This window comes from Camponotus vicinus, unplaced genomic scaffold, assembly GCF_025532165.1.
Source record: "Camponotus vicinus isolate PSW18456_S1 unplaced genomic scaffold, iyCamVici1.0 SCAF_9, whole genome shotgun sequence".
Lineage (NCBI taxonomy): Eukaryota > Metazoa > Arthropoda > Insecta > Hymenoptera > Formicidae > Camponotus > Camponotus vicinus.
Genome location: NW_028141981.1, coordinates 183,681 through 209,353, shown reverse-complemented (window position 1 = coordinate 209,353; position 25,673 = coordinate 183,681). Strand labels below are relative to the sequence as shown.

At 36.0% G+C, this 25,673-nt stretch overlaps 2 protein-coding genes across 10 annotated transcripts in view; one reads left to right on the top strand and one right to left on the bottom strand.

Annotated features, from left to right (window-relative positions):
- Ph4alphaefb (prolyl 4-hydroxylase subunit alpha-1) overlaps window positions 1–25,673 on the bottom strand; it is a 142,438-nt gene that overhangs the window by 65,526 nt on the left and 51,239 nt on the right. For 2 of the 5 annotated variants that reach the window (XM_083108850.1, XM_083108849.1), the window contains exon 1: window positions 11,504–11,961. The exons of the other annotated variants lie outside the window; for them this stretch is intronic. The gene's annotated coding sequence lies outside the window, so the exon portion shown is untranslated. Of the gene's footprint in view, window positions 1–11,503; window positions 11,962–25,673 lie in introns of those variants that run through there. 5 annotated transcript variants of the gene reach the window in all.
- Window positions 1–25,673, top strand: part of LOC145977118 (ATP-dependent RNA helicase with zinc finger domain) — a 125,701-nt gene that overhangs the window by 57,059 nt on the left and 42,969 nt on the right. The window contains exon 7 of one of the 5 annotated variants that reach the window (XM_083108841.1): window positions 6,540–6,617. The exons of 3 other annotated variants lie outside the window; for them this stretch is intronic. In XM_083108841.1, the coding sequence (XP_082964967.1) occupies window positions 6,540–6,602 (63 nt within the window). In that variant the 3' untranslated portion in view covers window positions 6,603–6,617. Of the gene's footprint in view, window positions 1–6,349; window positions 6,476–6,539; window positions 6,618–25,673 lie in introns of those variants that run through there. One more of the 5 variants, XM_083108836.1, reaches the window with a different exon arrangement.

The following is a 25,673-nucleotide window of genomic DNA, read 5'->3' as shown; positions in this document are numbered from 1 at the left end:
TATGACGGCCGCGAGCGAAATCAATCGCGCTTGAACGCGCTAGTATCGACCACTACGCTTGGGATGCAATCGTTGGGGATATGGATCCGTTCGATCCGCCGCGCAGCAATAGGATTCGGTCTGGCTATCAGTCGCCGAGCATACTCGCGCGATTCACCAAGCATCGTGCCCCAAGTTTCCATCGCGCATCAGCAGCCGTGGGATTGTGAAGCACGGCGAGAGTCTATTGGAGATAGCCGAGGATTATCAAGTGGCAGAGCCGCAGCTTGGCTTACACATCGGTCTGGTGTAAGTTGCTGGATAAACCGCCGATTATGATTTACACATTGATCGCACTTGTAATACTTGTAATACACATTTGCGATACACCTACATACGTAAATTTTTTCCACACAATAATGGTGTAGAAAATAATATCTGTAATATATTCATTAGCATCATGTATTTATAGTAATTTTGAAGAATTTCTTTTCCATTTTCGCACGAAAACATCCAAGATAAATTTTAACGAAATGGGTTAAATCAAATATCATTACTTTAGAGAAATTTTAGTACAATACTAATTAAATAATGCTCGATTCGAGTAATACTAGTCGATATCTTTTAATATCTCCATTCATGATTTATCAACATGGTAAAAAGGTGAATAATTTTAGGTAAGAGCGAATAATTTACAAGCGATGTAAAGCGATGATTCAGCGACTAAATTTATTCAATGTCGAGAAATTATATTTTTAAATTTGAGTTGTTATTTTTCCCTTCTTCTTCCTCATACGATCGCAATTTCCTCAAGTTTTCTTTACCCTAAGAAAAAACTTTCAACGAGTTCCATCTTCCCTTAAAAAATCAATGTGTGAAATATATTCTAAATAAGTGAAAAGAAAAAAAAATCCAAGCTTCCGCATTTTGACACGGAGATAAAATCCAGATTATTTGCCGGTGGTGAATTCCACGAGTTTGCTAGAAATGAGAATTGCATGTTAGTCGACGACTCCGTGTGTAATACACATTTACACGGGGCGAGCGCGTGCATGCAACCGCTGCGTTGTAATAATAGTGTTGCGCGGTCGAAATTATTCTAAATCTGACACTACAACTTGCAGAGGTGCACACCGTGCGGCACGCAGATACGAGAAATCCTATTGTTAATTAACTCGAGATTTGTTACCCGAGCGGAGCCGGATAACAGTCTTGAATTTACCGGATGTTGCAACGTTCGCTAAACGCGAACAATTTACGAAGAAGACGTCTCGAGAGTAAAACAAGCCGCAACCGACCGTCGGCGACCGGTTTCCTGAAAAGTACCAGAGTCAACTGGAGGAAAGAGCGGGGACACGAGAATTCTCTCTTCAAAGTTTTGCCTCATTTTTCTTTGGCGAACAGTGGGAGAAAACACGAGAAAAAGATCGATGAATAAAGAGCGAAAGAAAAAGGTGGACTGACCACTCGAGCGAGTTGGTGGATATTTTAATTCTAAAGTGAGACACATGGAGAAAACAAAGATACCGACAAGAGGGGCGTCACAATTAACGCAATAACGAGGGAGAATCCCAGCCTGCTCTCGTAGAGTCGGTGTTTACTCGTCTCTGATAACTAGAGAGTCGAGAAAGAATCAGATTTGATCCTTTTTACCGCTCGCGTTCCAAAAGTACTTTAATTTTCTTTATGCGTACAATTCTTTTCAACGACTCGCAAAGTCGATATACAATGTCTAGAAGCAACCGTCGTGCGAGTAATTTTTGACTTTTTAAATACACTTAGCAAATAAACTCAAATGCAAAAATCGTTTCATCGTTTAATCCATGTATATCTTACAATAAAATATCATTTTGAAACATTTCGATAGTAGAGTCTTTTAAAAATATTACATGTCCATATTATTTTTTGCTTCATTCTTACGATTAATTCTATTAATATAAATCTTTCATATGTTATACCTTTACTTTTCTCTAATGAAAAAGAACGAGACTTTCTCCGTAATAATTTTTCAAAAATGTCGCAGGTACTCTGAAGACTTTAGCGTTTCTCTTCAAGATGCAGACACTGTAATCTTCAAAAATTACATCTTTACTTGGAAAGTTGGTCGGTTCAAACCTTTTCAAAGAAAAAAGCATAGAGGAAGAGACCCTGAGATGCGTGGGAGGAGATGCAAAAATTGCAGTCCAAAAAAAAAAAAGCGTGCTATTTCACCGAGCACATTCTCATTGCATATTCAATGGAATAGCACACGTACACGTGTGTACCTGACGCTGGCAAACGCAGAAAAAAAATACGCCAACTCTGATGTATGATCTGAAAAAAGAGGACGACGAGAGCTTTTGCCCCGAGCGCGCGACACTACGATTGCAAAAGCGAGGTTAAACAAGGACACGTGCGAGCCGATAATTTATTCGAGAAAAAAATAAATAGTATCATGCACTTTCGATAGCTTTTCGATGCGTGCATCGAGCGTTCCATACATACAACTGCTCAATCATCCACGCGATAAAGTATTTCCTAACGTTTATAATATAAACAAAATAATGACATATTTATCACGATCGTCGGAACCCGTGTCTGTAAAGTTGGCCTCCCATTTTTTAAATTTGAAAAAGAAAATTTTTAGAGCGTGCCCCCCAAAGAATCCCACCTCTCGATCCACTTTACAAAGTTATGTTATTTAAAGCAAGGATCATTGGAAAAATTGGAGCGCTAATTATATTTTACAGTTTTAAACAAGTTTCAGAAGTAGTTTTGCTCAAAATACCACAAAAATTAAATTTAAAATTTCCAATTTAGAAGACGAGAAATTTTAAGAACCCATTCAATCTTGATTCAAGTTTTAATAATAATCATTAGAACTCGTGAGAGGCTATTCAGAACTTTCGATACAACATTAGATTAAAAAAAGAAAATTTAGTTTTGACTCGAGAAATGCAAAATTTTCATCCAAACTAGCATTCTATTGAGAGTTTGATGTTTCTTCAATTAAAAAAAGATATCTCGTCATTAAATATATCCATATATAGCGGTTAAAACTCAATGGAGATCCTCTTGGAATAAAATTCACTCGAGATTAAAAGAGCGATTCGTTTCTATTTTATCGAACAGCAATGTATTACGTTTCCGTAGGAATATGATTGGATCGAAAGGAAGAGACAAGGCGTATAATTCCGCGACTTCGATATAAGTGAACGAATATATAGCCATGTTTTTTTTCTTATATACATATATATATCTCTGTACTCGTAAAAACACTCATTCCCTTCCGCTCTTTTCCAATCGCACAATGACATCGATTGTTTTCTTTCGTACGTACGGGTATAAATTTATTCGCCCGCCGCTTTTGTACGCTCGGTATGCAGATTTTACATCGCGCCCTCGCAAACCCGCCCGCACCGGTACAATTTCGTAGTGGCTTAGTAATTTCGATTTAGGTTTCTCGATAAAGGATAGCAGCACCGAGGCTGAGGTGAAACTCCAGTACGCGGCTTTCGATTCAGACCGTACCAAAGCGGGTTCCGCCACGTCAGTTTCGAACTCTGATCGCTGTTACCGTTCGTTAACCTTTAAGCGATGTAGAATTCAGCAAATTCAAACTGCATCGGGGGAATATGCGCGTTTAATATCCAAGAATTTGACATTTTTAAGACTTATCTCGCCATTGTTTCAATCATTAATACAAGTTTTCTACTCTAATGCATGCATTTTTATCACAAAATGTACCACTTTTTTAAAAAAATTCAAAGGGGAGAACGTAACGTCCGATGTGATGCAATTTAAAAATATAAAGTAAACAAGTAAACTTGATTCTCTTAGCATTACAAACCAATTTATTATTATTACGATCGACGCGTCGATTTAATCGACTTTTCGGGAGAACCGCGCGCGACAATTTAGCATTTCCGGCTTACTCTCGATCGCGAGTCGAAATTTCGCGCATCATCATTGACGAAGCGGTCGTACACAGAGGCCGTACGACGAATTACCCATTGGAGCAAACCGCAACAGTTGCGGGACGGCAGTAACAAGACGAAGCGACACGTAACGAAAGCGTCGCGCCAAACATAACCACCGATAAATATCCCGTCGATATCGATACTCTCTCTCTCTCTCGGCTCGCCCGCTCTTGTCGCGATCGCTCGGCACGATACGCTAACGATAACGCCGGTCCGCGGCAAGGGGGCGGAAGGCGAAAACCGCGAGATATCACGTCGATAATCCGCCGGCAGACAGTTATAAGCGCGGAGAGCGCTTTCTGCCCTTTAACGGAGCGATTTCGGGGCGAAGCTAGAGGGAGGCGCGCACGTATTCGCGCGAAATGCAGAAATCCCCGAGCTAAACGACCCTAATTTCGTCGAGTACGGGCTGTAATAGCCCGCCTATTGCGGTACGATCGGAAAGGCGAATGAATAGGCCGATTGCCGGATAGAACGGTCGAGAGAGAGATTCCCCGTCCCGGGGAATAGGTGGAAAATTGTCGAAAAATTCTCAATGTTACTCCACTCTAGTAATATTACAGCGCCGCATCTTCTTTCACGCATTTCAAAAGTAATGGAAGCGATGATACAATTGTCAAAATTATCGCGCAACAATAATCAGTCGTCTCTCTCTCTCTCTCTCTCTCTTCTCTTTGGTACGATTAAAGTTTAAGTTTCGCGTCGGCAAACGTTCAAAATTTCTCCCTCGGCATATATACATCCTGCGAACCGCGCAATAATGTTCTCCGCTCTGTACACGTAGTAGAGCGTTTAAATATTAAAAGCGGAAAGATGCACGGGCTTTCATGAAAGAGGAAGGAACAGACGAACCGGCAGCAAATGCGGTGGAAAGACTAAAGTTCGAGGGAGCCAAGAGCTAACGCACTCTCGGCGCGTATGTGTCGCGATTTCGCCAGGATCAAATTCCGCGTCGAGCGCAGCTTGGAAACAGCTTTAGTCCGCCCGATACGCGAGTCCCTTTTTCGAGAGCCCTCCGAAACGAGACGCGGAACATCGAGGATGCTGGGAATTCCATCGAAAGGCGCGCAAGGCGAACGCCGCGTTTCAAAACACGTCCACAGCTCGCGTCTCGTCTCGTCTAGTCTCGTCTCATCTCCCTAACTCTGCGTTCGCGCCTTTGCATGCGCGAGTACGCGCGCTCTCTCTCTCTCTCTCTCTCGCTCTCTGTCGAAAGGATCGCAAATTATTCCAACGCTAAAATGTCAAAATTACCCATCGTTCGCTACGAATAAACATCGCGATTTTATTTTCGCGAGAATAATCTAATATTATCGTAAAACAAGTATCCTTTGTAAAAAAATTAAGATATTTAAAAATCAAGATAAAAAGTCAAAGATGTATATTTAATTGCATATATAAACCACAAAGACTATACTTGCAAATACTTGTAGAAACGCGTTATACATTAAATAAAAATTTTGCTCGGTTTCAACAAACATACATTCTTATACGCACGTATTTATTTATCTCAGTCCGTTTCATCTATTTTATTTGCTTGCACATTTTATATCTTGTAAAATATCTAATTTCTGTTTACAAAGTATATTTTTCGTATCGTTTATAAACTTGACGTTTCTTCACGTTTGCATCTTTGAATATTTATTTTAAATTTTTACGATACCGAAAAGAGGCGTACGTGACAAAAATCATAATAAACAAGCTCGCTGTTTTATTCGAACGAAAGTGCAACTCAATGTAGACGGCGTTATCAGAATTGTCAATTTTTATTCAAACCGAATGAACTTGCGCGCGCGCGCGTATCGCATTTATTTGCGTAATACCTACAAATGTTGCGGATCGCGCTGGCAAAGTATCGATTTTTCACGCCGCGGCATATATCAAAACTGCATGATACATCGTGTTTGCGACGTCGATACGTGAAATTTGCGACTGCACGTCTTTAGCCGTAGAAGCACCGAGTGCATAACGCGTGACGTGCGACGCGACGCGACACGAGGGTCGTATATGCAGCTGACAGTAGCGAACCATTTCCATGACGGTACGTTATTGCTTTCGCGGTCCGAATTCCCAAAGTCTCAAGTCACGCTACACGATCCGCCTGCTTGCGAGCCTGTGAGCGTAATGTGCATCAGCTCCGAACGCAACGTGATGCATCTCGCTGTGCGAGCGTATGACCATGTATGCGCCTCTCTCTGTCGGAAACCCTTACCATCTCGGTCCGTGTGTATACTTTTTAAAATTCGCCGCAAATACAGCGCGATACATTGTGAAAGCTAGCAAGTTGGAAAAAGTGTATGTGTGAGCGCGCGCGCACATGTAACAAAAAATGAGTTTCAATAATTTTAAAGTCGAAACCTGCGACTCCAAAGTATAAACTAAATTCCTGTTCATCCCTTTTTAATTCGCAGTCTATTTCTCGCCGGGAGAAGCTTTCCGACGTTCCTCCAATTTCTTGTCGTAATATACGTATTACTCTCCGTCTTGCCGAACGTGAGCTCCATTTATTTCGCGTCGATTAATATTGGCGAAACATCGCGAGGTTTCGCCAAGATTTTCACAGATCGAGTTAAATTGTGTTTTACGCAAACTAAAAACAAGAGAGAAGACGAGAGGATGGCGAGCGACAAGCGGCACACACTCCTCGATTACGACGCCGCTTAATTTCCGTTTTAAATGCGCAACACAAGTTGCGAGTCAAACGACCTGGAGTGGAGATGAAAAACTGAAATCGAAGAGAGAGCGATGAAAAACATGTTTGTTCCACGGACGTTTACAACGGACGAAATAGCTATGCCCCTCTTGTACAAGTTGTAAAATGTATAGTGTCTTGAACGCTTTCCTTTCATTATTCGTAATAATATATTAAATAAAATATTCAACCAAGAATTTAAAATTAAATTTTAATCATTTCGTACAAAAACATAGCGAGTTACTTTTATTTAAAAAAATGTAAAGCAACACTTGTATTAAAATCGGCTAAAATGTAATAATCTTATAAAGATATTATTCTCATCTACATGCATCGTACATCAGTCAAATATCCATCGAAATATAAAAACAACTCGATCGCACGGATCAGTATTACTACAATTATATGCAATATTTTAAAACAAGCACGATCAATTCGGAAACAGCCACGTCCCTATGGGAAAAAATAATTGGTTGAATACACCAAAAGTTTATCCGCGTCAAATAACATTTCGCGTTGGCGGTTAAAGGTAAAGTTGTACAGAAATTAACACATATTGCCGATCGATGGGCAAATGCAATAAAACCGCAACAAAAAATTAAAAAAAAAAGAATAAAATAAAAGAAATAAAAGAGTGCATAACGTTTTTTCAGCTAATCGCGCTTCGGCTACGATTTGTTCCCCGATTGCGCCAGCCCAATTGTCGCTGCCATTCAACTGTACTCTTTTTTTTTTCATCGTTCTATGATCGAAACGCGACGAAAAAAAAAACTTTTTTTCCACGTGGTTTGGGCAAACGCAGTCAACCCCCAGTTCAGGATCCAATGCCAGTCGTTATTTACGAGTGACCGATACAATGATGACGTGCTTAAAATTTCCCGTTGCATAAAATCGGCTGCAGTGTTTTACTTCTGAGAGAAGCGCACGGACATTTACGTGACAATGGAACGTTGTATGAATCGTTAAGAAAACATACTTTGACATATGCTCGTCCTTTATTATAATGACCTACAACATTTAATTAACTTTATCATTTATTGAAAAAAATATTTTAGGCCATGACTCTCTTCATAAAAGTGGAAATGTGTTGAAAAAATAATTTAATTAGTCGGTAATCTCTACATGTACACATTGATAATGCAACACCAGTACTTAAATAATACATTATATTAATTAATACGTATACACATTAATACATATTTAAATTTCATAAAATTTTTGTTGAAACAACATTGAAAAAAAATACCATCAGATACCGACGCTATATTTTAGAATGCTAAAATGTCTTGGTTCGAATGAAAAAGAGCGTGTTCCAACTCCTACGATCAAAGGTTTATTACAAGGCTTTATTACAATAATTACTAAAAGAACCGAGTGCGTATCGCGCATGCAATTTCGCATTCAAGGGAAATGCGTGCAAGCTGTTCGTCACGAAGAAACGATTTTATGGAGAGAAATTAGCTCGTAACAGGAAATTCTATCGTTTTACTTTCGATCGATATTCGCATGAATTACCTACACGGCACGATAAAATTTGCCCGAAAAAAAATTTGCGACAGTTCGCGCCGAATATCGTTTTAATAATAAAATTCATAAAGCTACTTTATTGCGTATAAAAGAAAAAAAATATATAGCATTTTTTGAAAGAATTTAAAATATTTTTGCCAATACATTTTATATTAATCGTAAGATTAGCAGGTTTCATTTAAATTATGATTATTCTATTAATTTAAATAACACTTTTCCACTCAACGTTTCAGTTTCGTCATCATAGATATCATTATTAAGCTTACTTTTGTTGTAATATTACACGGGCAGAATTTTAATCTCTCAGAAATAAAAGGTAGCGTATTCCGGCGAATGAAAACTTTTACAAACCGCGATTACGAGATGTAAGGAGGAAATGTGCTATTGTGAAAATCGTACGACTGTTGGCGGCAAGCGAACGATGCTTGCAAGATGCAAACCGAATGTCGTTATCTGTATCGTGTGCAACGAACTCCTCTCCTTTCCGGTTTCAACATTTCGTACAATTCACGAATGCGCACTCGACAACGAACGCGAAGGAACGGAAGCAACGAGGAGCGACACGTGCTAGAAACCATAGGTTTCCGGTGAGAAGGAAGGAGCGTGGATGGGTAACACGCGAAAAGAAAAAAGAAATAAAACGGCAAATAGCATGGACGAGGAATAAGGGGGTAGAGAGCTGTAAGCGCGTAGAGAGAATTCAGTGGCTCGTTTCGACGACTATCATCGAGTTAAACATAAAAGAGAATGACCTTAAACTACATCGAATGACTTTTAGCGTATTACGAAATTTTAAACGCAATTCTCGGCGAATTATCCGCATCGTCGAAATAATTTATTGTCCGCCAGCGCGCAAGTCGTCCTCTCTCTCTCTCTCTCTCCCTTTTGCGGAGAGTCTATCCCCTCGTGAAATCTCTACATACATTAGCTATATATATACAATATCTCTCGCATCGCGGAAAAAATGACGTACAAAAAATATGAGGGTACAAAAAATAAGAAATAGAACCAATAAAACACGGAATTTGTGTTAAATTTGGCGAAATAATGTACATATATGTAGTCTTATATCTTACAAAGTTTGACGCAACGAGTTGAAAATTATTCGCAATAACTGTAACGTAAACGTTGAATGTATCTAAAATATTTTAGCGAGTTTAAAATATCACAACAACTCGTAACCGTCACTACTACTCACAAATGTTCCGAGAAGTGAATAAAATAAAAGTTGGCTGTTATGGAGCATGTTTTATACATATTTATGTTAGGAAAGAGTTGTGTGTGAGAAAGCAACATTCTTTATATTCTCACATCCATCTCGAAATGATATAATGGCCCCATGACAGCGGTGTCTATCGTACATGTCAAAACTGCTTCCTACAAATTGATTGTTACAGTTATTTCAAAACTAGGATATTTTACAAAACGGGTGACATTTTCTCGTTGTGCCAAAACGACAAGGTTATAAACACTGTTATTTTTTTTTCGTTTTCTCTTTTTTTTTCAAGCCAGAGAGGGAGACTTGAAAAAGAAAATGTCAAATAAAATATTGGACGAATGAAAAAGTTGATCTGCGGATAACAAAGTTGAAAAAATTGCTAATTTAAAATGTCACTTTTTATTAGATCCATGTTGTTAAACTTTGATAGAGACATCAATTTAGTGGTACCATAATTGAAACGCAAATGTAAATTAATTTCACGAAGAAAAAAAAACAACTTTCAAACTTTTAAACAAGATGAGAAACTGAGAATCTGCAAGCCAAATGTTGTATATATTAAACATCAGATATATTTGCGATATGCTCCGAATGAAGCAAGAACGAGTCTCATGCTTTGTTTCAATATTCCAGTTGAAATATTTTAATATATATATATATGCGATAATTAAAATTAAAAATTATATATAAATGTGTGTGTATGTGTGTGTGTGTGTGTGCATGCAACAATAATATTTATCATATTTCATTAAGCTTGATGGTAGATTTAGTAAGAATAATCTATTTATAGAGAACTGCAGAGTAGTTTTCGCTCAAGGTCGATTATCCGATCGGATAATCCCGTGATTCAAAACGCGATATAAAGTGTTATTATTGCAACGTAACGCAGAGAAGCAGGGAACAGTCTATACGTGCATCTGTCAGTTATTATAGTCAGTTATCGCACAATGGGAATTACCTAGCGAACGAGCGGCGTGACCGTGAATGTAAACGCGACGCGTTATAAAAGCTGTCCTCATACTGTCGATCGTAGGAGCGTTGACGCGTACGTCGGATTTCTTCGAGATAGGTATTCCTCAATCGCGAAATAAAGATTTCCAAGCGAATGATAAAAAAAAATTGACAGCTATTTTTCGCACAAAACGGGGTGATATTATCATTTATGCCATGATGAAGCGTACTCAATTTATTTCGACGAATAATCGAAACGTAATTATAGACGGACTTGTTATACAAACATGTATATAATTCATTGAAAGATAAACACGGCGAACCGAAAGAGACGACTCTTGCTGTTTTAGGAAAAGGAAAAATATAGTTTAGAGGTCGTTCATACCATTACGTAGTAGCTCACGCAATGAACGCGGTGATATATACGGCGCATTACGTCATTTCGATGCAGTTTTAAAGCGACGAGCGATTTGTCATTTGCTAAATTCGTTAATCGGTATTGCTTTATAAATCTTGTCCTACATTGATCAATTTCTTCTCTCTCTCTCTCTCTCTCGATAATCACGCAGAAATGCAACGATTCCTCGAGAGAATCGCCCTAAATGCGAATATTTGTGCAATCTAATTTTGACGATAATTTTTTAAATTGAAACTGTTTTAATCCATGTTTTAATTTATGTAGATATTAGGGAAAATGTACGCGTGTCATGGAGCTTGGAATAGCCGCGAGATATTGAAATATTTTCGCCGTAATAATGCTTGTTGTAACAACTGTAATTTACCGCTCGTATTATTTGGAAGTCATACATTGTTAGCGAAATCAGTGCGTTTAATAACGAAATTTACAATATTAATTGTAATACTAGCAATATCTACCATACATTGTGTTTTATGATTATTCATAAGCAGCCTCAAATATGGATTTCGAATATAGATTTTCTAATTAATGACGACATCGTTAACGATATTCATTGCACTCTCCAACATCCATTTATTTCCTGAGAATGTTGCTTGAAACTTTGAAACTTTGTTCGAGTGTAGTCAAACCGCGAGCTAGTATCTCGAGGGGCAAAATGATGTTTCGCGTCAACCATGATATCGTTGACTCACGCGTCACATTATTCCACGTGTTGCCAGGTATCGTACGTGTATAGTTTGAAAAAATATTGTACATACCTATTTGCGTCGACTTCGCGCGGCGCTGACAATCGCTCCCTCTCGTGAAAGAAATCTTCAGGAATCTTCAGGAATCTCTGATTCCGAGAATCGTCGCGCGAAACGATAACGGTGGTAGTGATAAAACGTGTCGACAGTCCCAGAGAGTCGCGCGTTAAGCAATTTTTATATTCACGACACACACAACGATTCACAACATCGGGCGACACTCGCGCTGGCTTACGCGATCGATTTTAATCGACTCTAACCTCGAAATCGGTAAACCATCGATCGTCGGTTCCGCGATCGTTTCGTCAGTCTTGGAATCTCGAAAGAGACGCAAAAGCAATTACTCGACTGGTATATCCCGGCGATTAATTTGAAAATTCGAACGCGCTAGCTTCCGATAGCCAAATTCCGCGAGACGAACCGCGTAGCACGAAATCCGGCAGCGAACTAACGCGGGACGGATGCTGCGGCCGGTGTCCGCGCCGTGTCGCGGCGCGCCGCGCGCTCTCCTTCCTCCCCTCCCCGCTTCCTGCCCCTTCCACCAACCTCATCGCTACGCCGCAAGCGCCGGCTCTCCCGCGCTCTCGCTCTCGTCCTTGCCTCGCCTCGCCTCGCCTCGCGCGTACCATGTGTTTGTGTGCTTGTCTCACTCCGTTGCTATAAACGAGTGAGGGAGGTAAATAAATAGATGGACAAAGAGGGAGAGAGAGAGAGAGAGAAAATTTACGCTGGGCCGTTTCTCTCGTTCCCTCTGTCGTTTGGACATTTTCTCTGTACATATGTACGTGTATTTCCTCTCTTTTCCTCTTTACAATCATCCCTCCTGCGTTTCTCTCTCTCTCTCTCTCTCTCTCTCTCTCTCTCTCTCTCTCTATTTCTTTTTCTCTCGCAATCCGTGATACGCGAGTTCCAACTCTCTCGTTCGCTTTCATTAACTACACTTCGACACGCTGATAAAATGGATGTGTCGATAATTGAGAGGGTTGTGAAATGAAAAGTATGGAGTGTATTAATTATAACTATTTTGTTTTTCACTTTCCATTTTGTCTTGTTTGTTTGTTTTTGCGCGCAAATGGTTTTCCCAGATTGTTTTTATATGCACATCTTTTATATAACATGAATTTTTCGATATGTGTGCGTAAAAAATTTTAAATAAAAGAAATTTAAATAAAATTCTCTGTGTGCGTAAGAGTAAAATTACGATATATATATAATTTTGTCATATTATATCTTAATTATCATTGAGCATACGCTAGCATTTCAATTGTATAAATATTTATATTCGTTTAAAATACGACAATTTATTTTAAATGTCTCTCTGCGTGACAAAAATACACCGTGATTATAAAAGAATGCGCGCGATTCAAGATAACTAAATAATTTTCAAAAATAATGTTATAAAGAGATTTTTTTAAATATTAAATAAATACTCTTACCATTAGTTCGAAGCTCCGACATATAAATATTCGTCGCGCGATATAAATATTCGTCGTGCTTTCTTTCTCTTTTTTTCTTCCTGCAAAATCCAAACATGCGTCCATTTCGTCTCAAATGAGAAAAGTGCGAGCCAGTGCAGCGAAAATAAACGAGCGGAAACCCATCGGCTTATATGGCGGCCAAAAGAGGAGGTAAATGACCGATGGCGCTGAAGCTTGGACCACCTTATACATATACGTACCCAAGTGCTCCTCTCTCTCTTTCCTTCTCTCATAACACACGCATCTGCTTCTTGCAAATCCGCGATGCGATTCTTCATTTATGTTAACGCTCCAATTTATTCCTTCGTTTCGACGAATCTCTCTCTATTGTTCCGTCTGCGAATTGACCAATGTCTTATGCTGCAGAGAGGCGAATTGACGCATACATGATGCATTCGCGTTTGCGTGATCGTGCTTATAAAATATATTATTTAAACTTGGATGTACCAATTGCATATAACAAAAAAAAAACGGGCAATTAATATCGTTGTATGAAAGAAAAAAATCGCCAAAAGTGCAAATTATAATTACAATTTGGAATAAATTTGGCATTTCGTACATCATATATTTTGTTCTTTTTTCAAAATTAACTTTCTCCCTTATACACAATTTTTCCACAACTTTCATATATATATCACGTTTAATTTCATTTTTTTAATTTTTTTTTAATTTAATTATACGTACTTGATTGTACATTTTATACAAATTACAAAATATGAATTTATGTGCTAATTTGATTTTAAAATGATCGCGCGAATTTTTATGCTTTTTACGAATATCTTGAAAAATATCGGCAATATGCCAATCTTTTCGATCGACGATTTTCATCTACGATTATTTGCGATTAAAGTCGCTTGGCCACGAAAAGTATTTTTCAAAAAACTATTCCATGTACATTTATCAGCAGCAAGATGGTAGCTGCGAATCTGGCCCCTGGAAAACGAGAACGAACATTTCGCAGGCAGATTAAATTGGGTGGGATCGCGTCGGTCGATTCGTAGAACGAAATACATTCTTAAAGTCTATCGTTCTCGTAAAATCCGCGTGCGGCCGCCTATACCGCGCGATTTATTTCCCTCGGCGATCGCAATATCCTCGCCATGACTGGTAGACTTAAAGGAACAGCAAGAGAGAACGTACCTAGTTCTTCCGCGAAACTTTAATTTCTCACAACTTTGCGAAAGTCTCGTCGGTCCTCGCCACGTCTATGTAGTCGTATCGAAAACTTTTTACAGTGACGTTTGCATAGCGTAAACGCCCGTCTACGTCGACGAGTCGTATTATCTCCCAAAGGCTGAATATCTTGACCGTAAGTTCATATTTCCTGTATGATCGTTACAAAAAAAGTATATACGCGTAAAGAGAAGTAAAAGTAAGTAATTACAATTACTAAATACAATTTACATTCAAATATTTATCTAAATACAATTTACGTTAGAAAAAAAATTTTTTAAATTAAATAGAATTTATACATTTCTATAATATACATACAATATATGCACACATAGGATCAATACAATGCGGATTACCGTCACATTGATCAATTTGGTTCATCGGCTTAAATAATGTTTCGCTGAAATGATGAATATAATGGAGCGGCAAAAGTACGAAAACATTTTTCAACTAAAATGTTTGAAGCAAATGGCCAAAAAACTATTCGAACAGAAAAATAATAGAATAAATATACAGCGAGAGAGAGAGAGAGAACACTAATAGATTTTAAAACAAACATTTAAAGCAAAGCATTTATATTCTCACTCGCGTTTATTCGTTAAATAACGACAATCAAAACTCGAATTATTCACTGTGAAATTTAAAAAAAACATTGTATTTAGAATTACAGTGCATATGGTATGTAAAAAAATAAAATTTGAACTCGATCCACCGTAATTGGACAATTTTACTCCGATTCAGTGAATAGATGCGGGATTTATCCGTCGTCGAGATTTACCACCCGTCTTTCCATCTGTCGAATTAATTCGTTTGCTTTGACAATTACCGTATATTCGATCGTTTACCGCCATTTATTAATCACCGTTAAGTCTCCCTCTCGGCTCGTCGTGTTTGCACGAATTTGCATTATTATTTCCTGCCGCACTTTTCTAGATTCTCGCCGTTGACAATTACATATTATAGGCGATAAATTAAAGCTCGGCTTAATTACGAGCTTGCGTGTCATGCCGACTCGTGCGAATGTTGCAGGAGGCATGCATTAAGGGTGTGGGGAAAGATACAGGGAGGAGGGGGAAAAAGTAGCGACTGCCTATGTTGAAACGCTGTTTGCACAATTTTTTTCTCTCATCTAGCTGGATTAATGCGTAAACCGAGCACCTCATGAAGAAACGGCGGACCGTGTCGCGTGACAAATAGTCGTCGGACGCGAGTTGATTCGAGTACCGCCCTTTTTTTTCTCTTCTCCTTTTTTCTCGCTTTGTATCGCGACCCTCGCTGCTGCATATCGCGACGCTTTGGCGAACAAACCCGCGCGCGCGCGCGAGAGAGAGACGAGATTTCGCGACAAGGAAACAGCCGCTTATTACCAGCAGCGACTAGTCCGGATGTTTATCCGACTGAAAAATCGCACTCAAGCTCGAGCTTCTTTCTCGTAGTTTTCTGTTTTTCATAATTTCCGCGTTGTCACCAATTAAATCTTGGCACTCGCAAAATTGGGTCTGCGCTTTTTTTAACCACATCTGTTTTACCGCTTTGTGTACTCAAAATGAGATAAAAGGGAAGAAGCAGCCATATTAAATAAGAGGAAAATAAAAATGTAATCGGGTAGAGAAAAAGACAGAGATAAAAAGTAAAAATAAAAGGCTAAAACTTCGTTTCTGCTACTTTTAAGAAAGTCTGAGTGTACGTTTGTAGCGATAATCGGCGCATAATTTGACATTTACCGAAATGAAAGATTAATATCCCGGAATAGATATATTGTGTCGAGAGAAATAAACGAAACCCCACGTGAATCTTTTTGAACAAGAGTTATATATATTCTTCGCACATTAGGACATCGCTAAATATCACTCGCGGTTAGTGACATAGATATGGCACGATAGACACATACGCGCCGAGAGCATCGACCCCGAGGATAAATCGAGAACGGCGGGATGAGTGGCTGAATAATTTCTGGCTGTCTCGAAGACATTGTTGGCAGCGTGCGCTCATGAAAAATGCACAGCGATATCGTTGCGTCATTGTCAGATGAGTGCCACGTCGGTCAAAATGATACAAAAGAAAAAAAGACATCAATATTATAGTTTCTTTTTTTGAATTGGGTTATTTGTACTATTGATTGAATTTTTTCCAGTTCTTTTTTTAACAATCGTAATTTAGTCTCTGACATAATTTATGTCTATTTCATCGAAAAAAATTGATTGTAATTTATAATTGGTGATAATTTATATACTTTGAGAGTGAAAGAGAGAGAGAGAGAAAGAGAGCACATAAAAATTTATATGTAAGAATAATCACTACGATATTTTGTTTATAAAGAATATATATATATATCAAATAAATGATGATTACTTTTAAAATAAATATATATTTATTTAGTTGCTCTCCTGATTATTTTTCTTGTTATGTAATATTTAAGATAATATGTATTTGACAAAATATAAGAAATAATATTTAAAATATTATATTATACATTATTTAAAAGAGAACATTGCGAATAATTCTTTTAAAATTATTATTTATAAATTAATAATTTGTGTCAATTATTGCAATAAATATGTTTTATGTATTTAGCCTCCCTTAGTGTAAAAAAAAGGATTGAAAAAATATTTTATTAAAAAAAAATATTCATAAAACATGTTTTTTCCAATATTGTTTACAATAATCTATGCAATAATTGAAATGCGTCCACCGTTATTTCGACAGCATAAAAAAACGAAACTAAAAAAATAAAAGTAATAAAAAATTTATCAGCATCTTTTCCTCTCCATACGCAATATTATATTATACACAATACAATTAAATTATAATTTATCTAATTTAATAATAATTTATAAAAAAATATATAGGCTTTATGGGCAGTATATGAGAAAAATTAAAACTTGAAATGATTGCATGTTACGTGGCGTTGACTATATTTTTTATAAATATTTATTCTGCCTACTAGAAAACGTGTAGCATTTAAAAACTGTAATATGATTCCATTCGTAAACCTTTTCCGTTTCTTTCGTCGAATAATATGCTAAACGGGCGTCCTCCTCATCGCCAAATAAATTATTTACAGGAGTTAATTGAATGCTCGTTGCTGCATCTGATTATGCGCGTAAACCGTCCCGAAGTTGCCATTTGCAGGCTACTACGTGTATATACATCACTTGGCGGATGTATATGTACGTCGGACGTATCCTGCTTACTCTGCGGCAGGATCCGTTTAGCGTTCATTGTCCTACGACGTTCGCGGAAATGAACATTCCACGATCGACTGTTTAGCACGCATTTCTATTACGATGGATGTCATGCTAACACGCAATTATAGTGGGCCAACCCGACATTAATTGACTAATGATCTGCTCGTCTGGAAAAATCGCTAGGTCATGAATTAATCGATATGCCTAATTAACATAATTTTCGCGTCATGTCATTTAGGTACCTTTATAAATGGAATAACGGAAAGTAAACACACGCGTAACATTTTTTCAAAAAGATATGATTTGATATCAATATTTGTACATAAAATATTCAAAATCCAAGATGTATAAAAGGAATTCAATATTCAATTGTCATTGTTTCTCATTTAAAAAATTTCAAGATTTCATCAAAATAAAATTATGATATTAATTTCTCATTAAGAGAAAAATATATGACACATGTAACTCTAATAATATTAAATATACAAATATCACTTGAAAATAATTTTACATTTTTTATAGCATAATTGAATAGAAAAATTTACGTGGAGTAAAATGGTGAAAAAATGAAAAAGTCCAATTATAAAATCAAAGTAGAGAGAGAAAGAAGAAATTGATAATTAAATATTTGTCATTAATGATTATTGAGATAATGTGATTGCAAGAATGTTAAAATATTTATAAAACATTAATTATATATATTATTGAAATGTCGATCGCCAGAATGTTTCAATCCACAATTAAATTACGATTAAATTAAAATTAGAAACGATATAGAACGTATAGCCTACAGAAAAATAGATTGTTAAAATTTTTTTCTTAATTCTAATTGTAAACGAATGATTTTTAAAAAATCAATGTGGCGCACAAAACCCGGATTTATCGATTCGAAAGTAAAGATAAACGTTATAATCGTGGAAATACACGTGTATATATTTTCATTTAAAGGAGCTGACAAATGAAATCGGGCAGATTATAAGCACGCACTGTCAACGTCTATGATATGCCATTTCTGCCCATGACGGATAATGTTACGGCTACTTTGCAGATTGCATATGGATGAAGCGGAGCGGTGGCATACGCGGAGAAAGCACGCTCTCCGTGTAATAGATAGACAGATGTCTCGAATGGACATGTATGCAACGTACGAGCATACGGTGAAAACGGAATAGAAGCGACGGAGATAATAAAACCATTAGGATCAAACGTTACGCCATTTTCGTGCGTAACAAATGATATTCGCGAAAGAAAATATGAAAATATATCACGTAATATTTTTCTAGCGTAAAATCCGCATCGCGCTATCAATCATACTTTCCCGAGACTCTTAGTTGGGACGTAGCATTCTTTATCCTTCTTAATAAAGAGTGCAAATAATAAAAAATGGAAATGTAACGTTATATAGCAGATGATTAAAATAAAGTTGAGCTAGAAAATGTTGCGGAATCTTTTCTCTCATCTCTGTAGTTTCGGTTATTATTTTGTTGAAACTTTGAATAAACTTCTATCTTTTGTGAAAGAGATATTTCTTAAAAATAAATTTTATTTTCTCAGTAAAACATTTTATTAAAAAAATTAAGCAAAAATAAGAACAAAAATATAATAAAAATTAAGCATATTTTTGTTTGACTCTGAAGCGACAAATAAAATGACGGAAAGGACTAATTTCTCAATCGATAAGCTTTGAATTAAATTTGGAAAGAAGAGAATAGACACGTAAACTAATGTTGCGTAACTAATTTTAATTGCAAATTGTGTGAGCAACTCTTTCGATCTACTTTGGCATCTAATAATCGCGAATAAGCCACGCGAATGTAGAAATGATTCAATAAATTATTATAATTATTATAAATATTATTAAAATTTTAATCGGTCTGCAAATATAAAGAATATGATTAATTTTTTAAAAGAAACACAAATAAGACATTGAAAATATGCTAAAATATGTTAAAGATTTCTCAAATTACAAGCGTTTTGTATTTATCTGATCTTTTGTCAAATTCTCTACTTTTTTCCAACTTTTTTAAATCAAATTTTTTTTTTCTTCCTGTTTTCTTTTATTCAATATAATTAATATTATATATGTGTGTGTGTATATAATTTTTTTCTGCTTTTTGTTATTTGAAATAAATGACTTGTAATTATTTTCATCATCTCTTCAATTATCGATTTTTGATTGTGAAAGTCTTGAATCATAAATAAAAGCGATGGAAAACAGCTGTTCATATCTAGCTATTTTCTTAATAGTCAATTTGTAATTTGTAATTGTAAAAAAATATAATAATACCAATAAGCATGTATAAATTTCTCTGATAACGATATATTTTATGTGACATATAAAGATATATTTAAGGAAGTTTAAAAAAAAAGATTTCTAACTATATATGTCAATCTGCTGAGCTTTCTATCCTCGTCGTTCGTGTGCTCGGGGCGTTTGGCTAACCGAGTTGCAGTTGAGTTTACCGTGTGTTGCTAGTTGGTTCTCTAATTCTAATCCTTTCTCGTGAAATACAGAGAACTATCACTATGAAACTACCCGCCTATATCTGGCATTCAAGAATCAAACGTGTCTTTACAAACATATCACCGAATGCATGAGTAGCTATTTTATTTTTAAAATTCCAATGTAACAAATTGCAGCAATTTTGAGCACAAAAAGATTAACGTTCAATTTGAACTGTTTACTTCATTATGTTTGTGTATATATTTGATAAAATATTTAAAAAAATATCTAGATTTAATTTTAATACAATTATTATAATTTCTTAATTTTTTAAAAAATTGTTATCATTTTATAAAATGTTGTTTTTGTATTTCCTTAATGTTTTTTCCGAAATTAAGGCATCGATCTAACACACATTTTCTCATAAATAATGTCGTCATTTTTAGATATCTAAAAGTTCTAACACCGAAAGACCTGTTAAATGGATCCTTATATCGGTTATATTTCGAGTTATATTTTGTAACGTACTAATTTCTATTATCGCTTTGCAGAATGTACGTGCTGCAAAATTGTAAAAAAAAATATCAATGCACGAAAACATATGCGAATAAACAGTATCGTAAATTCGGAAATTTTCAGAATATTGCTAGTAATTGATATACGTGTTGTATATACAGAGGTTACCAAAACAGTATCTAAAATCAAAATTTAAAATATTTACATAAGCTTTTTTATTAAATTATATAATTGATTAATGTTAAACAATAATTTATTTCTATATTAATTAAAAATCTATTTAAAAATATATATTTAATTAATGTATATATATATGTTTAATTTTATTCTAATTTTTTTTCAAATAGACATATTTTTATTATTAAAAGATTATGTGTGATTATGTGATATTGTGTCTGCTATTTGCTCTGAAAGTCTTGTCAAAACACTTTGTAAATTGTATATTACTTTGTATATTAAAAATAATAACTTTTGGACATTGTCAAAAAAATACCATTCTCATCATTAATTGTAAAACCACCTGAATCGCTGTTTTTTCTCGGCTACGTACACCGTAAGACCGACCAACCAACCGGTAGATGCCGGGTAACGGAAGATAGCACGAAACGCCGAGCAGGAACCAACAATAAACCGGAGTGCCTGGAGGAGATGTCTGAAAGCGCAACTGCCACGCTACAACACCTACTATATTCTGCATGTGTGTACGTGTCTGTGTGCGTGCGTGCATGTTGCATGACGATGTATGTTGTATGGTGTACGCGAATGGTGTACAGTTCGTTGGATGTATAGCGAATAGTCGTAGACGGCGACGAGCAACCAGTGACGGTCGACTTAAGCTTATCTCCCATTCACGGATCCACACTGTGTACGGTCTAGTCTGCTCATTAGACGGTCTTGTCGTTTCCCCGAACATTCGCAGCTCAACGTCAGAGATGGAAAAGCGAGAGGTCTTTGGATCCGTGATACCCTGAAAACCCCGAGAATCCCTTTGCAAAAACGTGAAAATCCCTAAATTCTGTAAATGAGATACACAATGCGTAAAATTGAATTTCTACAAATTAATTTTAATTCGTTGTTAAACATCTCTCTCTTTCTCTCTCTCTCTCTCTCTCTAATAATGAACATAATATTTACAGCAATCAAATTTCATATCAAATTTCATATTTTAAAATTTAATTGATAAATTGTTTTTACACAATAACATGTATACGTTATAATTTATATACATTCTCGTATAAATGTTTTCATAATTTCGAATTTTATTTTTTTATTGTCGATTCATATTAGACGGTATTGTCAGAAGCTGTAATCGAATCTCATAATGTTTTTTATTAAAATTTCCAACATTTTTATTATCAACGATTTATGTAAACGTAATATATTATCATTTGAAAATCTATATAGTATTTGAAAATCTATATAGTACTACAATGACAAATGATGGGCTGAAATTATGGACAGATAGCGAATGTGTGTGTGTATGTGTGTTTATGCGTCATTTATCGATGCTATATCAAAGAGTGATCAATCGTTTCTAAATCAAACCGAGACAAAGCTAATAGTAATGCCGGCGCAACCATGAATAATCATGCGCATTGTGCTAAATATCTTTCAATGATCATTTGATAATGGTTGATCGACTCTTCTCCATTACGATAAATTCCATAATAGTTTGTCGATTAGAATCTGATTTGATATCGAGTTCCAAATTCAAGAATTTAAATTAGCCGAATTTGATGCCATTACAACAGAGTCGCTCTCATTGTAAAATTGAATCGTCATACCTCCGAAAAATTTTAGACATATATGTGTATGTGTATATATATACATACATACATATATCTTTTTTTCTCTTTATTAATAAATTTTTGCAATTTAAAATTAGATATAACCTTATGATATGGTATACATGTGATGAATACATATGAAATTAATAATTATTATTATTGTACATATAAGTCAAAAAATTATTATCGTAATTTCCAAAATATTTAATTAGATAGTTTTTAATTTTGATTAGATAATTTAATCTATTAAATATTATTTATATTGTAAAAATATTGAAGAAAATGAGGAAAGAAATATCGTATATTTACTCACGAATGCATATCTTGCCACTGAGTAAAATAAATCATATCCGAGAAAAGCTATATCTCGTGCGGATTAATAGAGCGCGAGTTGCGGGCACAGGTGGAATTAGCAGGCGTGATAAAATTTTCACAACGGTCATTATCTTGTAAAAGTGTAGCCGACGATCTCGCGGGGACCTTTGCGCATATGAGAAAATAATTACCGCAAGCACGGCAATTAGTTTTGAATTATTATGCCGTGGCGCAGCTGCAATTTCGCGACAATCACTCCCGTAATCCGGCAAGAGTTTGCTTCGGTTGCGTCGTTTGTTCACTCGCGGAATTTCGTCCTTTGTAATTGCACAGGGGAATAAATATACCCCAATTAGATATAGAAAAAAATTATGTATAAAGGAATTTTCATTGAAAAATTAAGAATACTTGTACACCGCGCGTAATTATTCATCGACTAATAAATGGATCTACGTTATGTTTTTTTTTACAACGAAAAATAAATTCCAATTACATTTTGCGCGTTCTACTTAACGAGTTTGATACGTTTCTGGCTTTTTTCGGTGTCTCGAAAATTGTCGTCCCGCGCGAGGTCGAGAGAGAGCAACTTTTCTTCTTGAAACGAAACAGCTAATTCTTGCTAACAAAGTTACTCCGCCGTGTTTTCAGCATGATGGAGTCGAACAGTCCGTCTCGAGTCATTTCGCTCTCGATTTTGGGAATGCCACGGTAATTCACCTTGTACGTAAAATAACGCTGTAATGGCGAGCGCGCGCGCGCGCGCGCAAAAGACACCCCCAAGACTCATATTTCAGATTCGAATAACACGCTGTATTACCCATTACATGTGTGCGATATCGCGCGCGATTAATCGCAATATAATGTAACGTAAATAAGAAGGTTAATCGCGCAATTCGCGCATTAATAATACATAGATGAGAGACGGAGATTGCATCAAATTGTACAAGTACGAAGAAATTGATTAATGCCAGTCATGTTGGGGAGTAACGACGAGAGTCGTAATTTGCATTTTCGGGACAAAAAGCAGCACCTCCTTAGCACTACCGGAGTTTCCACACCGAGGCACCTTGGTGTATATCGCGTTATTGTTGCGGCCGCAACAATGGCGTCGGTACGAACAATGTACGTTTGTCATCGGGAAGAAGAACTCTCGGTATACTCCTGCGATATCAGTCGACGCAACACGGACAATAATCCGGGAGTTCCTTAGATCGCTTCATCTGTGATTTATAAATATAATTTACCGACATGTCAAACGCGAACGCGAATAATAGCGGGCGGCCAGACGATGATTGCATCACATGCGTCACGCGACGTAACGATGCCGATATTAGATTTGCATTTATCTTCATCTGCTGTTTTAACTGGAGCATTCGCATCGCGTCACGTCGCGAGTCTGCGAGTCCTAGATTTTACGAAAATTCATTTATAATCCTTTTCCACTATTGATTATAAATATCACGTATACTTTGCCCATTAAATTTCAATATTTACCGAATATTACTTGCTAATTGTAAAACAAACATTTTAATGTAGATAATTTTTTAATTAAGAAATTGAATACTCTAAGAATAATTTTTATAACTGACTATTTATCATTGTATTTTACCTCACTTTTGTACATTATCCGTTTCATTTTCAAAAAACGCGTATTGCCAAGGGTTATCAACTTACCTTATATCCCGCGAGTTCAAAACCTTTGGTCTATCTCTCGGAACATAATGTATTTTACCAAATACTGCTGCACATGGTGTGCACACAAGGAAGATGGTAAGTATATATATATATATATATATATATATATATATATATATATATATATGTGTGCACGCAAATTTACTGCTCTCAAATCGCGTTATCATAATAAGGATTAAATAGGTACCATGGATTGAGGGATTAAATATTCTGCAAAGATCACTTTACCTTTACTATATAGTTAAAAATAACAGTCTATATAATAAATATCGAAAGCTACGTTTAAACTAATAAAATTCACGGAACAGAGGTTAATAAAATATTCATTATTTTATTTTATTTTCGATTTATTCGATTATTTTATTTTCGATTCATTGCTTCGAAACTTTATTTCTGTTTCGTTTCCGTTTTTAATGTCGTTATCTTGAATAACTTGCGAATAAAATCTCTCTATCGAAGCAAATATACTCTTTTCTCTCTATCGAAATTAAATTTATATTCTAGCTAAAACCAAAGTGCTATATATAATGCATTTATAAATATGCTAGTTAGTATAATTATTCAAACATTATTACAGCACCTCGTTAATTTTGTTACGTATTCTTAGAGCGAAAATTTAATGTTTTTATTAATACAAAGTATATAAATCTGCCAAAATAACATGGTCATATACACGAAAAACGATAAAATTATGGTACAAATACAAGCTTGGAATAAATAAATAATACAAAATTGAAAAATATTAAAGTTCTGCTGCAGAGAGCTTTTTTGAATCCTATTATTAAATTATTTTTTTCTTTTTACGGAAACTTATCAAATAACGTTTGTTAATCTTGTTTCAAAACAAATATATACGCGAATAAAGGATTAAAAATAACATTTTAACGTAAATTTCTACTAGAGAGAGATGCATCCCGATTACACGCTAAAATTCTATTCTTTCTTCGAGTACGCGATATCCGGCTTGCGAATCAACCGATTTAATCTTTTGCGTAACAAATAACCCGCCGCATCTCGAGCACAAATGTCGCTTCCGCTTCTTTCCAAATCCTTCTTTCTAAAGCATCTTGAAGCTTGCTAAAGTTTATCCAATCGCGGAAGACAAAGGGAAACGTCGTGTTGTGTCGCGAGAGAAAGTCTCTCGAACGGATCGGCAGATGAAACCCGCCTGTTACAACAATCGGCTCTTATTACACGCGCGCTTTCTATTTTCATGGGGAATACGCAACAAATTAAAGGTCTCCGACGCGCATGATTATCCTACCGTTGGCAAGATAAATCACTGCGAAAAGAGAAAAAGGAGAGAAGAGGGAAGAAAAGAAAAAAAAAAAAGACGGCTGATGCAATGCCACGCGCTCGATTATACGCTCTCTTAGAAAAGAACCTTCCATTTTCTCCCTTCCCCCTTTTCATCGAATACGAAGAGAAGGCGATGAGGAAATAAGTTTAACGAGAGAATAATGAAACCTTTCGCGTCGCCGCTCGAAACGTTTTTTATTCGTAGATTTTGGCCAGAGCCATCGCGGAAGCAACGAATGTTACGTAAATCGTATTTCTATCACCGTAGAATACCTTATTATTTTTCAT